The sequence below is a fragment of the Acartia tonsa genome, chromosome 14, assembly GCF_053477335.1.
Source record: "Acartia tonsa isolate MP-2025a chromosome 14, ASM5347733v1, whole genome shotgun sequence".
NCBI classification, from domain to species: Eukaryota; Metazoa; Arthropoda; class Copepoda; order Calanoida; family Acartiidae; genus Acartia; species Acartia tonsa.
The window spans coordinates 13,372,541-13,390,296 of NC_137273.1; the positions used below are offsets into that span (position 1 = coordinate 13,372,541).

Sequence of the window (17,756 nt, forward strand, 5' to 3'; positions counted from 1 at the left end):
TTATTGAAAAGAACTACCTATAGACAATTTTTTAAAGTTAACTTAAATTTTTATCGTTCTATTACTGTTTTTAACTTAAAATTCACAAACTTTACGGATTTTTAGCGCAACCTACTCCTCCCTTTATCATTAATTAAAATTACATAACCTAGTAATCAAATCTGTCATTATTGAGATATTTGGTACATACTTAAATATTTAAAAGCTCCTTAATTGACTTGCAGGTACCTGTTACCAGTTCTGGAGATCTTCTGGCAGGATTCTCTCAACCTGACATCACTCAACCCAGCAATAATGGTACTAGCGACGGTAAGGAAAACTACAGGGTGTTTTTTTTTTAATGGAACAAAAGTATTGCTTAATATAACCCACTTGCCATTGACAGAAGTTAATAATCTATATCTTAAATTCTTCATTGGGTTGGGGAGTTTTGTGTAAGAAAAAAATATTTGGCGATTTTCAACAAATTATGCATTAAAAACCGGTTTTTCCAAAATACCTATTTTTGGACGATTTTTGGATTGTGACCAATTTAAAGAGTGTGCAAAAATGCGTACATTTTTTAAAATCAAATTGTGCAGCTTTTGTTAATAGTAGAAAAATGTTACGCATACCGTTAGAATCTTCATAAACTCTAGTTTTTGGAAATACTTGTATCATATTCATGTTATTTGTAGTATAGAAGCTAAGTTGGAAAATGTAAGAAAGGATGAAAAGTTTTAAGTAAGTTGGGACATTTTACCACCTAGCTCCTAAACTATACGTAGCACATGAATAGTTCTTAAACACCCAAAAACTAGAGTTTATGACGATTCTAACGATATGCATAACATTTTTCTACTATTAACACAAGCCGCGCAATTTGAATTTTAAAAATGAACGCATTTTTGCACACTCTTCAAATTGGTCATAATCCAAAAATCGTCCAAAAATAAGTACTTTGGAAAAACCGGTTTTTAAGGCATACTTTGTTGAAAATCGCTACATATTTTTTTCTTACACAAAACTCCCCAACCAAATGAAGAATTTAAGATATAGATTATTAATTTCTGTCAATGGCAAGTGGGTTATATTAAGCAATACTTTTGTTCCATTAAAAAAAAACACCCTGTAGTTTATAAGTCTAAATTATGTAATAGCCTTAAACCATGACCTGTGTGAAGCTTCCCTAAACTGGAGTATTCAATCGGTTCAGTAGTTATTGAAATCATAAGGCTCAGAAAAAATCTTACTACTTTAGGTATATGATAGAATAACACACATTTAGGAATCAATTATTCGACTGCCATGATGTATTTGTGAAAAGTCAGACACATTTCAAAGTTCTATCACAAAAGATTTATTTTCAAGTCTGATTACATTCAAAACTACCTCATAAATGTTTTTATAATCATTTAACAGGGTAAGATAATTCATTAAATCAAGTTCAAGTGCATTGTGTGTGACTACCCATTAAAGCTAAATATGAACTTGTAGGTTTTGACTTCCTGAGTGGTTTGAATGCACCAGCTACAACTCCAAGCACATCTATACCCGCTGGACCAACCATACCTGGGGGATTTGCTGATCTGTTGGGCACTTCTACCACAAGTTCAGGTGAGTAGCAGTTGAAGCCCCCCCCCCCCCCCCAAGAAAATATCTTAAATCTACCGCAGGTCCAGGAGAGGAAATACCTGAAGAGTAGAGCCCAATCGGTTTCGTGGTTACCTAGATCTTAAGCTTCAGACAAAAAACTCATATTACTTTATATTATTGGATAGTGATACTCTTTTGTAGGATCTGTCCCATTGATGCAGACAGATGGATCCATGGCTAGCCGCCCCGCCCCTTCTCTTCTTGATCTGAAACCAGCCCCGCCCATCCCATCACAGGCGAATAAAGGTTCTTTTTCCTTCTTCAAATCATGTTTAAAAAGTACATAAGCTATCAGGAAATCATTATATCATATATTATTGTTAATAAATAATTTCATATTAAATATTCTTCATTTTATACTTATTTCTGAAGGAATGTCAAGCGATCCATTTGCTGATCTATCCTCCATTAGCGCATCCTTATCCAACCAGAACCTCCTTAATCCGACTCCACCAATGGGAATGGGTTCTCAGGGAATGGCGGCAGGCAAAGCACCAATGGGAGTCCCTTCACCCGGTATGGCGGCAAATCTCGGTCAAATGGGAATGGGAGGCAGTAAACCAACAGCTGCTGGTGGTGGAGCAAGTAATCTACTTGGAGGTAAACCTGTATTTATTATCATAGAGGAGTTAACTTATCCTTACCCGCAGTTTAAAAAGTTTTAAAAAGAAAAAAAATAATTCTTTGGTGGGGCATTTTTTTAGAGCGATTTCTATTGGGATGGTGGTGTTACCCTTCCCCAAAATAGTTACAAATCTTCCCATGACCCATGAGAAGTTATATTGTAGAGAACACTCAGTACAGACAGACACACATACAAACATCCTGTTACTTTTATTTTAGGATAGGATAGTCATGGTTATGTAGGGATAGAATTTTAAAAAATGGGTTGATTAAGTATAATGAAAACGTTATTTTTTCTTTAGATTTTGATCTGTTTGGTACTACAACCACAGCAGGAGTTAATAACAATGCTGGAGGTGGAGGTATGGGAGGTGGTAACAACAACAACATGATGTTCAATAGATCTGCTAGCCCTAATAGTATGGCTGGTGGCCCCGCAAGGTTAGAATTACATAGATATGTATAAATATTTGTAACTAGATTTTGATTTTTAAAATAAACTACCTAGGTATCAAAAATGATATTGGAAAAAAGGTTTAATAAATCAAGGAGGTATGAGTTATAACTATAAGAAATGTGTAATTTTTACTAAAGTAGATAATATTATAATTGATATACAACCCTTTTTTCTCCAAATATTTAATTGCAACCTAATGTATAATTATAAACACAAGATTGTTAGGGAATAGATAATTGACTTAATCTTATTTTGAAGCAAAAAATGGGTAACTAGAACTGTGACTCTTAGTTTAGTGTGAATAACTGATAAATAATATAATTTTTTAGTAGTGAAGCTACTCTATAAATCACTTTTTATGTCCGTCAGACAGTCGGTCTGCCCGTAACGCTATGGGGTAAATATGATTTTCTCAGCTAATATTGAAGATAGACGGCTGATTTTTTTGTGAAAATTTTCTGTACCAATATTCATCTAGTATGTAATTTACTTTATCCGTCGGTCTGTCCGTCAAGCTATAAATTTTAAATGTTAAAAAACATGATTTTAACAAAACCTCTATAAATCTTCTTTTTCACTTTTTTTGTGCTTCGATACTTATGGATGTTGTCATCCTTGTTGTTATTAGAAAGAGGTAACTTTTAAAAACTTCAGGACTGGAATGAAAACGAGCACATCTGCCAACAACCTGCAACAACCATCCACAGCCCAACCCAACTACAGCAGATCTTTCTTTACACCACAACAGGTTGGATAAGTAGATAGCTTCCCTGTAAAGGAGAACCAGATCGGTATATGGAGAGATCGATTTCTATTGATAATAAGGCGATGGTTGTTGACTAGGGTTCATTTGAATTAGAAAGACGAATTCAGGTTGAGGAGTTACCAAAATTTTTTTGTACCGACAGATAGACATAGACCCTACTTTAATCAAGGATTAATGTTTATTTTCTCAAAGCATTTTGATTTTGATTTTTAAGTATGAAAGTAATTGTCTTACTTTTATTCTGTCGATCATATCAAAGAAGGGGAAGGGGGCTAAAGTCTATAAATTACTCTTTCTATAACCACGGTTTCTTATTCGTTGTTTCAAAATCTTTGGGTACTTACGCCTATTGAATATTTATTCATTTTTCTCGAAAGTATTAATGATGATTTTCAACCAATAATTTTAACATACAGAAGGGGTAATTTAATGTATCATCATTTGGAATTTACGTCAATTTATAGCCAATTGTTAAATCCCATTATATTCCTGTATTAAATCAATTAATCTTTATTTTTAAAAGGAAGCTGCGAATTCTAATGGCGGAGTGAAGCCTAAGGTTGCACAGAATGCGTTTGATGACATTCTTGGAGATTTTAAACCATCCTCAAGGTAATTTTCTTAAATAATTTTTGTATTATATAAAATTATCTCATTCTTTTTTGTACTGTTTATTCCCAGGAAGATAAGGCACAATGCTATATAATTCTTGTAGATGCTGACAATTTTAGGAATATCCATTCTATTAGCGAAGCTACTGTATAAGTGATATTGTCTGTACTTGCGCTACTGTCTGTGTGTGTGTAAAAGATTAGTTTCTTAGCGATCAAAATGCTACTTTGTTTTCTTTTTGAAATCCTTGAGTATGTATTTGCAACACTCGCGGCTGTTTTATTTATTTTGAAGTTGATGCTTACTGTTTTCTCATTGAATTAAGGGGAGGGGGGGGGGGGGTGTTGTGCAAATTTTTGTCACAAACCTTAAGCACAAAGGAACTCAACAAGAAGAAAAGAAAGTTTCAAGTGCAAATGTGAAGGAAATTTCTTGGAATTAAAAAAGATTTAAAAATTCAAAATTGTCTAGTTTCACGAGATAAAGCAAATGAAAATTCAGCGGGAAACGGCGGTATTTAATTGATATTTTAAATACTTTTTTAGGGACAACAATCAAAACAAAACTATGGGCCAGCTCAAGAAAGCAGAAGTTGCCAAGGTAATAGATATAGCATTTCTAGATGATTAATACTTATATTGATCCAATAGGAACATAGCGTAGGAACAATTCGAATTAATTGATGATTAGAAATTGAACGAAAAAAACAGTTATTTGTTATCCAAATAGTAATTATTTAGAAATAATCTTTGCTTTCTAATTAGGCCGGATTATTGTGTATTAGGATATATAAGTTGGAAGGAATTTTAATGTTAGGGGGATATTTGAAAACTGCATCAAGATTTAAGGATTTTTTATAAAATTCGTTTTTTGTATAATTCTTTATCTAAAAGCGGAAATATATTTAAGTTAATTAATTTTGACATCTGTGATTGGTGGATTGAAAACTATCTTCGCTCTGATTGGAGAAGCTTAAGTGTCGCACACCATTCAACCAATTAGAGCGCAGGTAGTTTCTAATCCACCTATCCTATTGGTCAAAATTAATTAACTTAAATTGTATTTCCGCTTTTAGATCAGGGTTGGCATAAAAAACCCAAGTTGGGTTTTATTGGGTTTTTTAACTCAAAAAACCCGGATTTAAAAAAAAAATGTACCTCTTGTCGATAATGTTAACTCTATTTTGACTCATAAGGAGTACTATTTTGAAACAAATAATAGAAATTATAAAAAACATTTTATTTTAAATATTGTATAACTGCATTTTAACTGCTTATCTTTATATATAAGTTACGGAATGTCTGTCTATATGTACCAAAATAACTCCCTAACCACTGCACTGAACCGATATGGTTCTCAATTACAATTAGCTTCTCACGGGTCCGTTGAAGATTTTTAACTACTTTTTTTTTTTTTGGGGGGGGGGGGCAGATTTCTCTTAGAAGATTTGTGGTGCCCTCTCCCAAAATTGGAATAAACCTTCCCTGGACCTATGAAAAGCTACCCTGTACAGGAGAACCATACCGATTCAGTGGTTAGCGAGATCCTATGGTACAGACAAACATCCTGTTACTTTATAAAAATGATTTAACCTTATATCTTAAAATTCCTAGGTAATAATCTTTGGAAAACAATAAACCCCAAAAAAACCGATTTTATTAATAAAACCCAATGGGTTGGGTTATTTTTAAAAAAACCCGGGTTTTTACCAACCCTGTTTTAGATACCTAAAGAAATATACAAAAAACGAATTTTATAAAAAAAAAATCCTTAAATTTGATGCAGATTTCAAATCTCCCCCTAACATTAAAATTCCTTCCAACTTATATATCCTATTGTGTATGCTTGACCATCTATGGTAATAAATGTATTGTTAGGTGCTGAGTCCCGAGGAGATGAAAATCCAAGAATGGACAGAAGGAAAAGAAAAGAATATCAGAACTCTATTGTCCTCGCTCCATAAGATTACCTGGGAAGGAGCTAGGTAAGATTAGTTTTTCCAGTATGGCTTCAAAACCGATTAATAGCCGCTGGATTAGAACTCGATCACAGCCACACTGAAAAATCATAAATAATACGTATTATATCCTGTTTTCTACAGAATTATGCCTTCTGTATATCAGGGGTGTATATTCTGCACAAGATTTATTTTTTTCCCCTGCTACAAATTTTTTTATTTTTCTTCCCCCCCCTATTTTTTTCTCACCAAGTAGGGGGAAAATGGAAAAATATTTAAAGAACTCTATATTTTATTTATTTTATCCCTCCTACCACACATTTAAAAAAGTTTTTTCACCAAGGAGGGGATGGAAATGTTTTCAGTTTTCTTAATTTTTACATTTTTTTTCCCTCCAACCACTTATTTTTTATTCCCCCCCCCCCCCCCTGAGCAGGGGATCCCATGTAGAATATACACCCCTGCTGTATATTTAAATTGAAATAGCTAAGAAAATAAAACAATCTTAAGTTTTTAAGCCAATGAATGATAGAACGTGTAGATAAACCTTCTGGTACCAGTTGTAAAATACAATCTAATTTCCCTTGTTCCCTTGAAAAAGCTAGGTAGTTATCTTATCTCTTTAATGCCATTACATTTTAATGTTAATGCGCAAGGTAATCCATAGTTAGCTTTTTACATCCTCACCTCATGAAAATTTATTTTAGATGGCAGGAGTGTAATATGAGCCAGTTGGTTTCTGCCAATGATGTCAAGAAAATGTACAGGTATAAAAATATAAACAATAAATTTGAGGGGGGGGGGGGGGGGGAAGGAAGTACATTGTGTCTATTAGAAACCTTTAAATAAAATTAAAAAATATGAAACAAGTAGGAATAAAAAAAGCCTTAAACCATCCCAAGGCTTAAATCTTAATGAAATAGCCTTAACCCACCGCAGGACCAATGTGTATATTACGTAATAGGTGAACTCAATCAGGCGTGATGTGATGCCCCCCCCCCCTCTAAGTTTTTTTTTATAGTGGGAGGGGCGTCTTTGAGCTACATAACCTAAAGAGTAGAGCCCAGTCTGTTCAGTGGATACAGAGATCTCAGATGGTCGGACAGGCAATGTTTTAGGTACTTTGTATTATATATTGTAGGATAATTAATAATTTTCAGGAAAGCCTGTTTAGCAGTACATCCAGACAAACAAATGGACACACCAAATGAAAACCTTTCAAAATTGATATTTATGGAACTCAATGAGGTAATAGTTTTTTTTTTCAGTATGAAATCGTATTTTAGAAAATTTTAGTTACTTAAATAATAAATATGAAGATAAAAATCATAAAATTAACACCAGTTTTGTTAAAATTATCCTCCTCAAAAATAATTTAAAAGATCCAATGTAAAGAAGAACCATAACGGTTCAGCTATTTGCAAGATCCTTTTAAACAACAGACAGTTAGACATCGTGTTACTTTTATATAAAGATGCCAGCGGTTACGCCCCTAAAAGCCTCTACTAGGGGATAAAAAAGGGAAAAAAATTCTTCGGTTGGGCATTTATTCTAGGGGTGGTTTCTCTTGAGAGGGTCGTTGTTTTTTCCCCAAAACCAGTTATAAATCTTTCGTGGACCTATGAGAAGACTTGCTGTAAAGGAGAACCATATCGGTTCAGCGGTAAGTGAGAACCTTCGCTACAGACAAAAAAAGCTATTACTTAATATAATAAGATATTATTTTTTAGGCCTGGACTGAATTTGAGAATGATCCCAGACAACAGAATTTATTTGGTTAATCAGCTGAGTTACAGCTTATTTTTAGCGCATTTTTTGTTTATTGTCAGCTTTTCAAAACAAATATAGCTGAATGTGATAAAATAATATTAATACTATTATTATTTTGATATTTATAGTTTAGTTTTAAGTTGCACATAATAAGTGTTGATACTTTTTTTCTTAAAAAATATCTGACTTGAAAAAAACCTAATATTGTAAAAGTAAATTTGTAATATATTTTTATAGTTGTATATAAACAGTGATTTTCTAGGACGAAAAGTACAAAAAAAATGACTTTAAATGCGTCCTCTTATTTCAATATGATTTAATTTGACTTCTAGCTGCTATTTAAACTGCCGGCCTTCTAAGATTAAATAATAGCAGCAATTTCATTCTTAAAATTTTTTGACAAACATAATAATAAAAAAATAATGAATAAATATTTTTAGGTATAAATAATTACCAAATTAAAAAATTAGTTAATTGTATTTTAAGAGACTTTGTAATATGTATTTTCTTAAATGTGATAAAATGATCAGAATTTCAAATGATTTAACTCACTGATAATTATATAATATGTAATCAAAAAATTCATAATCATTTATAATCTCTAATTTTAAAGTCATTCAGCTTTAATTTAATCCCTTATTTCAACATATTTTATTAAACTATTATTATTAATTTTCATCTTAATTATCTTTCTTATATGTGAGCATTTTTTTTAGGGCGCTTCGCGCACCTTGCTGAAAGGGGTCGGAAGTATCACTATTATAACCATAAAACAATAAAAGCACTTGTGTTTTGAAATTTGCGAAGAAATGGTGGCGGAACCGCTGAAGACTGCTATTATTTCCCGTCGTTTTTGGTGTAAGTGAGAGCTCAGGATGTGTTGGTTTTTAAAAGTGATATATATCCCCCCCCCCCTTTTTTTAACTACGTCCTTGATTGTAACCTGTATTTTGTTTAACATAGATGTGATCTTATCCATATGCGATTAACAATTATGAAAAAAAATGTGCATTTTTCTACTTGTAAGACCAGAAGAACATATAATTTATTATGATTAGTAATATGGTGAAAATTTCAGATTAGGTGTAAAAAAATGCTTTGAGATTTTCTGAATTTTATGGTTAAAAATTGATTCTAATATAAAAGAAAGTGAATGTCCTAAAGTGATGCAAAAATGTCAACTACAGTGAGACAAAGAAAAGTTGCCCTTCTTGGTTACAGGTTATGCTTGTTAATTCTTCTTGTAATAATGGGATATTTTGACATGAGAAAAATTGTCGTCAATTTAGGTTGTTAACGTGGAACTCGTTTATTGAGCTGTTCTTTTATTTAGTAAGGGAGAGGATGGGGTAAATGGGATGGATGTGGGGTATAGTTATTTTAGCCCGCTGTAAGTTTCACTTCATCACATGAATATCTAGTGTAACATCCAAGTATAATATATCCATTCTGTAATATATAGGTAATATGTTATTTCATTGGGTTTTAAAATTTTCATTCACCATTCCAGTGGCAGTTGGCCTTTATCTTATTTATTGGTCTGTTTATTACACTAGTCCCCAAAGTTTTATAACAACCGTTTCTAATTATTTAACTTACCAACTTTGGGGACTTCTATAGAATTTTGATTTCTTGATTCATTTATTTGAGTGTCCAAACGTTCCAATCACAAATTGTAATCCACAGAAGAGGTAAATTTGTGTATTATCATTGGTGATGTAAATCAATTTATCGGCCATTATTCAAGAACATATTCACTCATTCGTTGGCTTAAAAATTAATTTAATCTTGATTCGTTCTTACAAACAAGCAATGCATAGAAATAGCAATTTTGTTTATCATCATTGGGGATGGATATGTTCCCAAATGTTTCATCCCTTAACTTACACGAGAATAGTTATTTCTCGCATCGTATTATAAACGGCTTTCCGCGGATATAGAATGTACAATTAAAAGATTAAAACTAGTTTTTTAGCCCCGAGATGCCGAAGGCACCGGCTAAAAAAACTGGTTTCAATCTTTTGATTGTACATTTTTATATTCGTAGAAAGCTGGATATAATACGATGCTAGACATAGATTTTTCGTCTGGATGAGAACCGGTTCCTATCCACCGGATTCGAATGAATACGAGAAAACTTTTTAAATTGTCTATATTTATAGATCTGTTGGAAAGTCTTCACTGGCTATACAATTCGTGCAGGTATTGTATTTAAATCTTGTAGTGATACCAACTATTTTATTCAAAGCTTTTCTACATTTGAGGGCGGACTGTCCTTACGTTTGAAAGTGATAGCTTTGATAGTTAATTTTGGTATGTTAGAACCGTCCTATTGATTTCAAACTTGCATACCTATTGATAATAATGATAAATTAAAAACTAATGTTCGGAATGGCTTCGAAACCAATCCATATCCGCTGGATTAAAACCGGTTATGAGCAAAAATCTTAATAATAAATCTTAAAATTATTCATTTTATTTTACTATCCGCGGAAAGCTGTTTATAATACGATGCGAAAAAATTATTACCTAATTTTTATGCTGGATTTATTTTAATGCCTGGATTTATTTTTACTTCAGGGCCAGTTTGTAGATTCGTATGATCCCACTATTGAGAATACATTCAACAAGAATATCAAACTTAGAAATCAGGTAAAGATCTTGGGAACGGAAAGGCTAAGATTTCAAGATGATTAACATTTATGAATAGTATTGATAATAAGTATGTTCTTATTTATTCTCTTATTCGTTGAAGCAAAAACTTTGGGAACCTTTGTTTAATCTCGATTGGTTCAAACTAGGTAGCAGAATCTAAAATTTTCCCTCATCAATTTTATTTTATAGATGGTTTTGTTTATGATAATTGGAGGTGTACATCAATCTATCATCCATTTGATTTTCACGAGGGATCTTGGGGGATACGACAATGGATAATTAATAGATATACATTACCCTTACTTAAGATTAAAATTATTGGTTAATAAGTTCAGGCAACGCAAGTTTGGTACCAACCAATCAAAAGAGGACTATCCACGAACATGAGCAAGTGATTTTAAGCACCTTGCAACATTGATCCATAGTATTTTTTTTAGTGAATATACTAGGTTTATGTTAAATATTTGGTTTATCGACTAAAAAGTAATGCTTCACCATGGTTTTATATGAAAAAAACTTATAAATGTAAAGCATTTTTAGATACAATATCATCAACTGCTTTGTTGAGTTCAAAAGACAAAATAAAAGCATCAAATGCTGTAAATTGCAAAAGTATATTAAACTGTTTAAAATATTACAAGCTACCAACCCTTTTAAACATACATTTTTAATCAAAATGATAGGTTTTTGTGTCAAAGCTTTAAAACAACAGTTTGAACTCATGAAAACATTTGATGAATGTGCACCAAACTATGCTTAACATTTCAAAGTTTTTTCATATAAAACCATGGTGAAACCTAACCTTTTAGTCGATAAACCAAATAATAAACATAAACCAAGTAGGTATATTTAATTTACTAAAAAAATGTTAAGGATCAATGCTGGAAGGTGAATCACTCTTTTAAAAAGTACTTAATCAATGTTTTTTAGTCAACAATAAAGATAAGGTGGTTATAAAACTTTGGTTACTAGTGTAATTTCTAGTTCATTGTCACTTTCGTCATTGCTTATCCCTTGATATCCCTGCTTTTTTTAGGATTTTGAAATAGCAGTAGTAGACACAGCGGGTCAGGATGAATATTCTATATTTCCTACACAGTATACTGTTGGTATTCATGGGTAAGTTTATATTTCCTACACAATATACTGTTGGTATTCATGGGTAAGTTTATATTTCCTACACAGTATACTGTTGGTATTCATGGGTAAGTTTATATTTCCTACACAGTATACTGTTGGTATTCATGGGTAAGTTTATATTTCCTACACAGTATACTGTTGGTATTCATGGGTAAGTTTATATTTCCTACACAGTATACTGTTGGTATTCATGGGTAAGTTTATATTTCCTACACAATATACTGTTGGTATTCATGGGTAAGTTTATATTTCCTACACAATATACTGTTGGTATTCATGGGTAAGTTTATATTTCCTACACAGTATACTGTTGGTATTCATGGGTAAGTTTATATTTCCTACACAGTATACTGTTGGTATTCATGGGTAAGTTTATATTTCCTACACAGTATACTGTTGGTATTCATGGGTAAGTTTATATTTCCTACACAATATACTGTTGGTATTCATGGGTAAGTTTATATTTCCTACACAGTATACTGTTGGTATTCATGGGTAAGTTTATATTTCCATGTTAACATTATGTATGATTTGGTCCAGTCCGACTAAATGTACCAAAATCTTTGTATGGCGTTTTAAATTTTTATTTAATTTTAAAATCCAAATCTTTTTTTCTTCTATGAGTTTTATAAGAAGTTTCTTACCCCCTAACAAAAAGAAAATAATAAAAATTTTCTAAGTATATTATTAATATAGGTACTTTTGGGGGGAAGGGGTTGATTTTTATTTTCTGTTGTGAGGGTAACAGTTCAAAACTTTAAGCTTCCTTGTAAATAAAAATATATATCGACATCTTACAAGACATCCTGCATCTTTGGTGCATGGACTTATATTTTTAGTTTATGTTGGACGGATTTTATTATCTGTTTTGTTTAGGTACGTTCTTGTTTACTCGATTGAGAGTTCAAAAAGCTTTGAAATAGTCCAGCTCATCTATGAAAAGGAATTCACTGCTTTTAATACATCTTGGGGGAAATAGTCGTTTATAGAACGCTTTGTTTAGTTCACAAAGTGCTATGAATTAATCTTTCAACGTTATTATATCATAAATCTTTAAACTTAAGAATAATTTTTAACAGCCAATAAATACCCAGTTTTAAACAGGGAGAAATACATCGTGCTTTCAGTATTATCATTGTTGAGTTTGGTCTGCATACTAAATACAGCAGCATTATGTTTGCTAGTCCCCAACGCCTTTAAAATTAGCCAAAATATGAAAAGTTGCATTAGTTCTAGTACCCAACGCCCCAATGTCAAGGAAATAAATTTTAGTTTTACTGTCCCATTTCTAAATGCCTGACAAAAAGCATGAATACAAAAAAAATGCGCAGATTATGGACATGATTGGTGATCCAAACATTGCCCTGGTCCTGGTGGGAAATAAGTCTGATCTACAACAGAATGAAAGAGAGGTGTCCAGAGAGCAGGTAGGTTTTGTGTGTTTTTTTTTTCCAGAGTATGGCTTCCAATCCAATTAGAACCATTTTTGACTCTGAGCCATACTGAAAAATCATATTGACAATTTTCCACGAAAAAAATGAATCCAATTTTTATAGGCCCGGGCCTTCGGCGCCTAAGGCCCATTAGAACAGAAATTGTTCCATTAGTATTTCAATTTACTATACTCAGATAAATGTCTTTTGTCCCATTGGACCCTTTGTAAAGTGAGTTTGTTTAATTTATTTAGGTCTTTTGTCCATTACTCATTAGGCAGGGAGGGAGGGGATATTGGGCTATTTTTACATATGTCCCAAAAGTTTTCAAATAACGTTTTCTTATTCGTTGGTGAACAACTTTGGGAATTTTTATTGAATTTTGATTGGTTGGTTCATTAAGTTAATTGTCCATACGTTTCAACCAGTAAATGTAGTGTACAAGCGGGGTAAAATTTTGTTTCATCATCAAAGGAAAGGTAGGTTGCGGGTAAAATCCGTAAAGGTTGTGTGTTTTAAGTTAAAAACAGTAGTAGAACGGTAAAAATTTATACCTATTAACTTTTTAAAAAAATTGTTGTCTATAGATAGTTCTTTTCAATAAAAAATACACATATTTTGTTAATATTATCGTTCTAATACTATTTTTAAGCCTTAAAACACACACTTTTACGGATTTTACCCACAATCTACTTTTCCCTTTATCCTCTATTGTCTTATAATTCAAGACCTCTGATTTCATCCTAGTAATAGATAGATTTGTACAAATATTGTTTTTTTTTAGGGTGAAAAGCTAGCCAAAGAAATGAATGCTGTATTTTTGGAGACTTCAGCAAAGGATAATATTTGTGTCAATGATTTATTTGAGGTAGGTCTAGTATTTTGAGGATTTTACTTTTGTTTTAGAAGATTTTTATTTTCATAGCTTTTCTGCAATATCAATATTAAAATTATCTCATTGGATCTCAAATGGAAAAATAAAGGGGAAGAAAAAGATAATTTGACCTTTTACTCTGCCATGCTCATGCTCATGCTCTATGCTTTTCAGAGATGTGTGTCCCAGATAGAGAAAGCTCTTGGCAACATGGATGAAGGAAATCCTGATAAAAAGTGTTCAATCATGTAAATCATATAGTCATCATGGTTTAACTGTTGTAATCATGATATTATCACTTATGGTTTAATTATTTAACTCATTGTTAATTATTGTAATCATGAGTTTATCACTGTAATCATGATTTAATTATTGTAATCATGTACTTTGTACTACATGTACAACAAAAGAATTGTACATGCTGTTCTTTAATGTAAGTAAAATATTTTGACATATAACCCATAGAGACCAATTAAGAATCAAACTAGACCTATTTTATAAGTACTTTATAAAAAAAATAAGACACACAACTTAAAATAGGAAAATATATAGGTAAATACAAAATTGTTAGAAATGATAGTTTCTGAGTAAAAAAAATTGAGGGCAAATATGCTCAGATATAAGAAATAAGAATCATCATAATTTGTGTGATAGTATCTCCTAGGAGACAATAAATTTGAAAGGCGGTCTAGTTAGGTAAGTTCCTATTTTGTTTGTTTTTGATAATATGTCGAAATGTTTTGATTGCATTCAAGAACAGCGTTGTAGAGGAGGGGAAGATATTAATCCGAGTGCACTTAAACATTATCAATCATGTGGTATCATTTAATCATACCTGGTATGTCAAATCATTTAATCAAACCATGTATGGTTATTAATCATATGGAATCATACCTTATATGTTTATAGGTATGATTATAACTCCTATTATATCATGTTATCATAATTGGGATGATTATCAATCATGATTGTAATTAATATGAAATCATGTAATCACAACAATGATGCTTAATGCTCATATAAAATCATGTAATCATACCTGGTATAATTATTGATCATATGAAATCATGTATTCTTATCAGATATGGAATAATATAAATTATGATTATCAATCATGAAATACATAGGATGATATTCACTCATATAAAATCATGTTATCATACCTAGAATCATATCCCAATATTAAATTAAGGGATAATCATAGAGAAATATGCTACATTAAATTAAATACAATTAAACACACAATACATAAAATTAATGTTCACAATACACTGCAGACATTTATTTATTTTTATTCAAGTTATAACAAATATAAACCTACAATTTACCAGCTTTACTTATATACTTTTTTCTCTAAGGGTTTACTTAAAGCAGACATTACTATATTATGAGGTAAGGGGGAAGGGTGGGGATTACATACCAATTTGTCAAACCTACACAGGATCATAGACAATTTTAATAGGGATCTAAAGGGATAATACAATGATGAAAACAAAATAATCCCCTAGGTAGAATAATATTATTGGTTAAAAGGTTGCAAACTGATAGTCAGTAAAGATTTAATAAAAGTTACTTTAGTTTTTTACAGGGGTGTATATTCTGCACAAGATTTATTTTTTTTCCTCGGCTAAAATTTTTTTTATTTTCCCCTCCCCCCTAGTTTTTTCTCACCAAGTAGGGGGGAAAATGGAAAAATATTTAAAGAACTCCATATTTTATTTATTTTATCCCTCCTACCACTCATTTTTTTAGTTTTTTACACCAAGGAGGGGGGGAAATGGTAAAATGTTTTCAGTTTTCTTAATTTTTACTTTTTTTTCCCTCCAACCACTTATTTTTTATTTCCCCCCCCCCCTTGAGCCGGGGATCCCATGTAGAATATACACCCCTGGTTTTTTAGCAAATAAATGAGATAGCATCTTAAAAACTTTGGGTACCAGTATAACTAATAACTACAACTCAAAAATTAAAATTTTGAAAATTTAATTTAAATTAAATTAAATGTTTAAAGTTAAGTGTAAATTATATGGGCCACATATTCATACATAAAACATACAAGACAAATTACAGTATCAGTAAAATCAACATTTAATAGCTTATTTATTCATTTTATCATATTTATCTTTAATTGTTCACAAAACCATAATCTAGGCTTCAAATATAAAATAGAATCTTAATCAATAATGAAATAGACATAATTTTAGCTTTATACAAATATAAATTAGTTTAGTTTTAATGAAAATATCAATATCAAAGGCTGAAGATGTTATTAAAGATTTTATTTGTAATTCTTTTTTCATCTGATACCCTGGAATTATTCGAATGAATTATTAATCTTAATATTATATGAATAAAAACGTCAGTAATATTTTTCTCAACCTACAAGAATTTCTTTGATAAAAACCAGCGGATAAGATCAGTAACTGTAAGTGGCAAGGAAATCAAATAGGCGGCAGGTTTTGGCTTTTATCAATTATTACTTGATTTGACAAAATTAAATTAGAACTTATTTATTTTAAAGTTAGCTTAACTCTATATGTTCGAAAATCAATATTTTTAAAAGAAAAGTCAAAGATAATATTTGAGGTACATTCAATTCTAATCAAGGGGAGATTTTTTAAAACCATTTCGTAACCAATGCTGTAATAGCACTTAGATTTTGAATATTGTTATTTCTATCATCTTGGAGATACCTTAATGGGTTACTAAATAGACCTGCTCAGATAACCACATGGCAATGTTCATAACAAAAAATTTAATTTAAAATTTAACAGATTACGGGATTGTTTAATGAAGCCTCCTCTTCCACTCATATAGGTTAATTTCATCAAATGGCTTGCTAAAGCTTAACACATCTTATCTATACATTCACTTTTATAGCCTTTTTTAAAATACCTAATTATTAAACAAAACAAAAAACCTCTTTTTTTGCCAAAAATGATAATTAAACAACTATGTACAATAAAGTTTTATTTAATAATAACCATAATTAATTAACAATACAGAGAACACAAGTAATTAATAGTAATTATGGTACTTAATTGGTACAAATAATATTATAATCTAACGATGTATTACCAACAAATGTATGTATAATTGAACCAAAACCAAGTAAGAATTAGATCTGTAACACAAAATTGGAGGTGAAATAAAAAGGTGTTATCAAACAGAATATTTTTCATATCATTTCATATTTTTTTCGTCATGTTTAAAATTCCTAGTTTATTTTGCCTCCGTTTTTTTATTATTATTATTATGTAATATTATGTATTTTTGTGGTGGCTTTCAATCTAGATTTCAGTTGTACAAAATCTTGTATTTCTTTGGTTATAAATCATTTAAATATTAATAGAAAATTCTTAATATATTATTAATACTTTTCTGTTAACACAAGATATTAGTGTTTCTACATAACATGCCGTTTTTCTTCAAAAAAAAAGCGGATCATTTTTTTTGCATTATTCTGTAAAGTGGGTGTTGGATTGTAGTCAAATGCCTTTATTAAGTCAAAGTATTCCTAATTGTAACCAAATGTATATAAATGAAATGGTACATAATTAAGAACAGTTTGTATTAAAAAGAGCATTAGACTACAACCCAACATTACAGAATTACGAGAAAAAAATGACCCTATATATAGCTCAAATGTGCTAAATCCACAAAAATAGATTTAAAGTTGTTCTGTACAAACACTAACAACATTATGGTTGTCTAAATTGTTCGAGTAAACCAATTTTGTCGCATATGTTTTAACCACAACCACCATTTAGTGAGAACTAACTAAAATATCGTCGTTAATTTCAGAAATATCGTCTTTGATTACCAAAATATCG

General features: G+C 31.0%; 2 protein-coding genes across 3 annotated transcripts in view; both read left to right on the plus strand.

Annotated features, from left to right (window-relative positions):
• The window catches only part of aux (cyclin-G-associated kinase), a 35,571-nt gene extending 26,671 nt beyond the window's left edge, over positions 1-8,900 (plus strand). Inside the window, exons 30-41 of the mRNA XM_080146739.1 lie at positions 225-309; positions 1,477-1,596; positions 1,777-1,881; positions 2,008-2,235; positions 2,562-2,700; positions 3,371-3,464; positions 4,006-4,094; positions 4,640-4,694; positions 5,972-6,078; positions 6,759-6,818; positions 7,212-7,299; positions 7,782-8,900. Coding sequence (XP_080002865.1) covers positions 225-309; positions 1,477-1,596; positions 1,777-1,881; positions 2,008-2,235; positions 2,562-2,700; positions 3,371-3,464; positions 4,006-4,094; positions 4,640-4,694; positions 5,972-6,078; positions 6,759-6,818; positions 7,212-7,299; positions 7,782-7,832 — 1,221 coding nt within the window. The 3' untranslated portion in view covers positions 7,833-8,900. The remainder of the gene's footprint in view (positions 1-224; positions 310-1,476; positions 1,597-1,776; positions 1,882-2,007; positions 2,236-2,561; positions 2,701-3,370; positions 3,465-4,005; positions 4,095-4,639; positions 4,695-5,971; positions 6,079-6,758; positions 6,819-7,211; positions 7,300-7,781) is intronic.
• Positions 8,901-17,730, plus strand: LOC145305198 (GTP-binding protein Rheb homolog). Of its 2 annotated transcripts, XR_013874526.1 has the most exons (9): positions 8,901-9,042; positions 9,984-10,023; positions 10,402-10,473; positions 11,513-11,595; positions 12,493-12,557; positions 12,946-13,043; positions 13,834-13,917; positions 14,098-14,356; positions 14,679-17,730. XR_013874526.1 is itself a non-coding variant. In XM_080146760.1 (8 exons), the coding sequence occupies exons 1-8, from the start codon at positions 8,996-8,998 to the stop codon at positions 14,173-14,175; spliced, it is 567 nt and encodes a 188-aa protein (XP_080002886.1). In that variant the 5' UTR covers positions 8,901-8,995; the 3' UTR covers positions 14,176-17,730. The 2 variants fall into 2 exon arrangements, 1 of the variants encoding a protein (XP_080002886.1); XM_080146760.1 differs by having other exon boundaries at positions 14,098-17,730.
• The last annotated feature ends 26 nt before the right edge of the window (positions 17,731-17,756 follow it).

Excerpts from the sequence above, each read along its gene's own strand:
- LOC145305198 (XM_080146760.1), top strand. The coding sequence starts at position 8,996 with ATGTCAACTACAGTGAGACAAAGAAAAGTTGCCCTTCTTGGTTACAG. Across the intron at positions 10,024-10,401 it reads TGGCTATACAATTCGTGCAG|GGCCAGTTTGTAGATTCGTA; the intron begins GTATTGTATTTA and ends TTTTTACTTCAG. Across the intron at positions 13,044-13,833 it reads GAGAGGTGTCCAGAGAGCAG|GGTGAAAAGCTAGCCAAAGA; the intron begins GTAGGTTTTGTG and ends GTTTTTTTTTAG.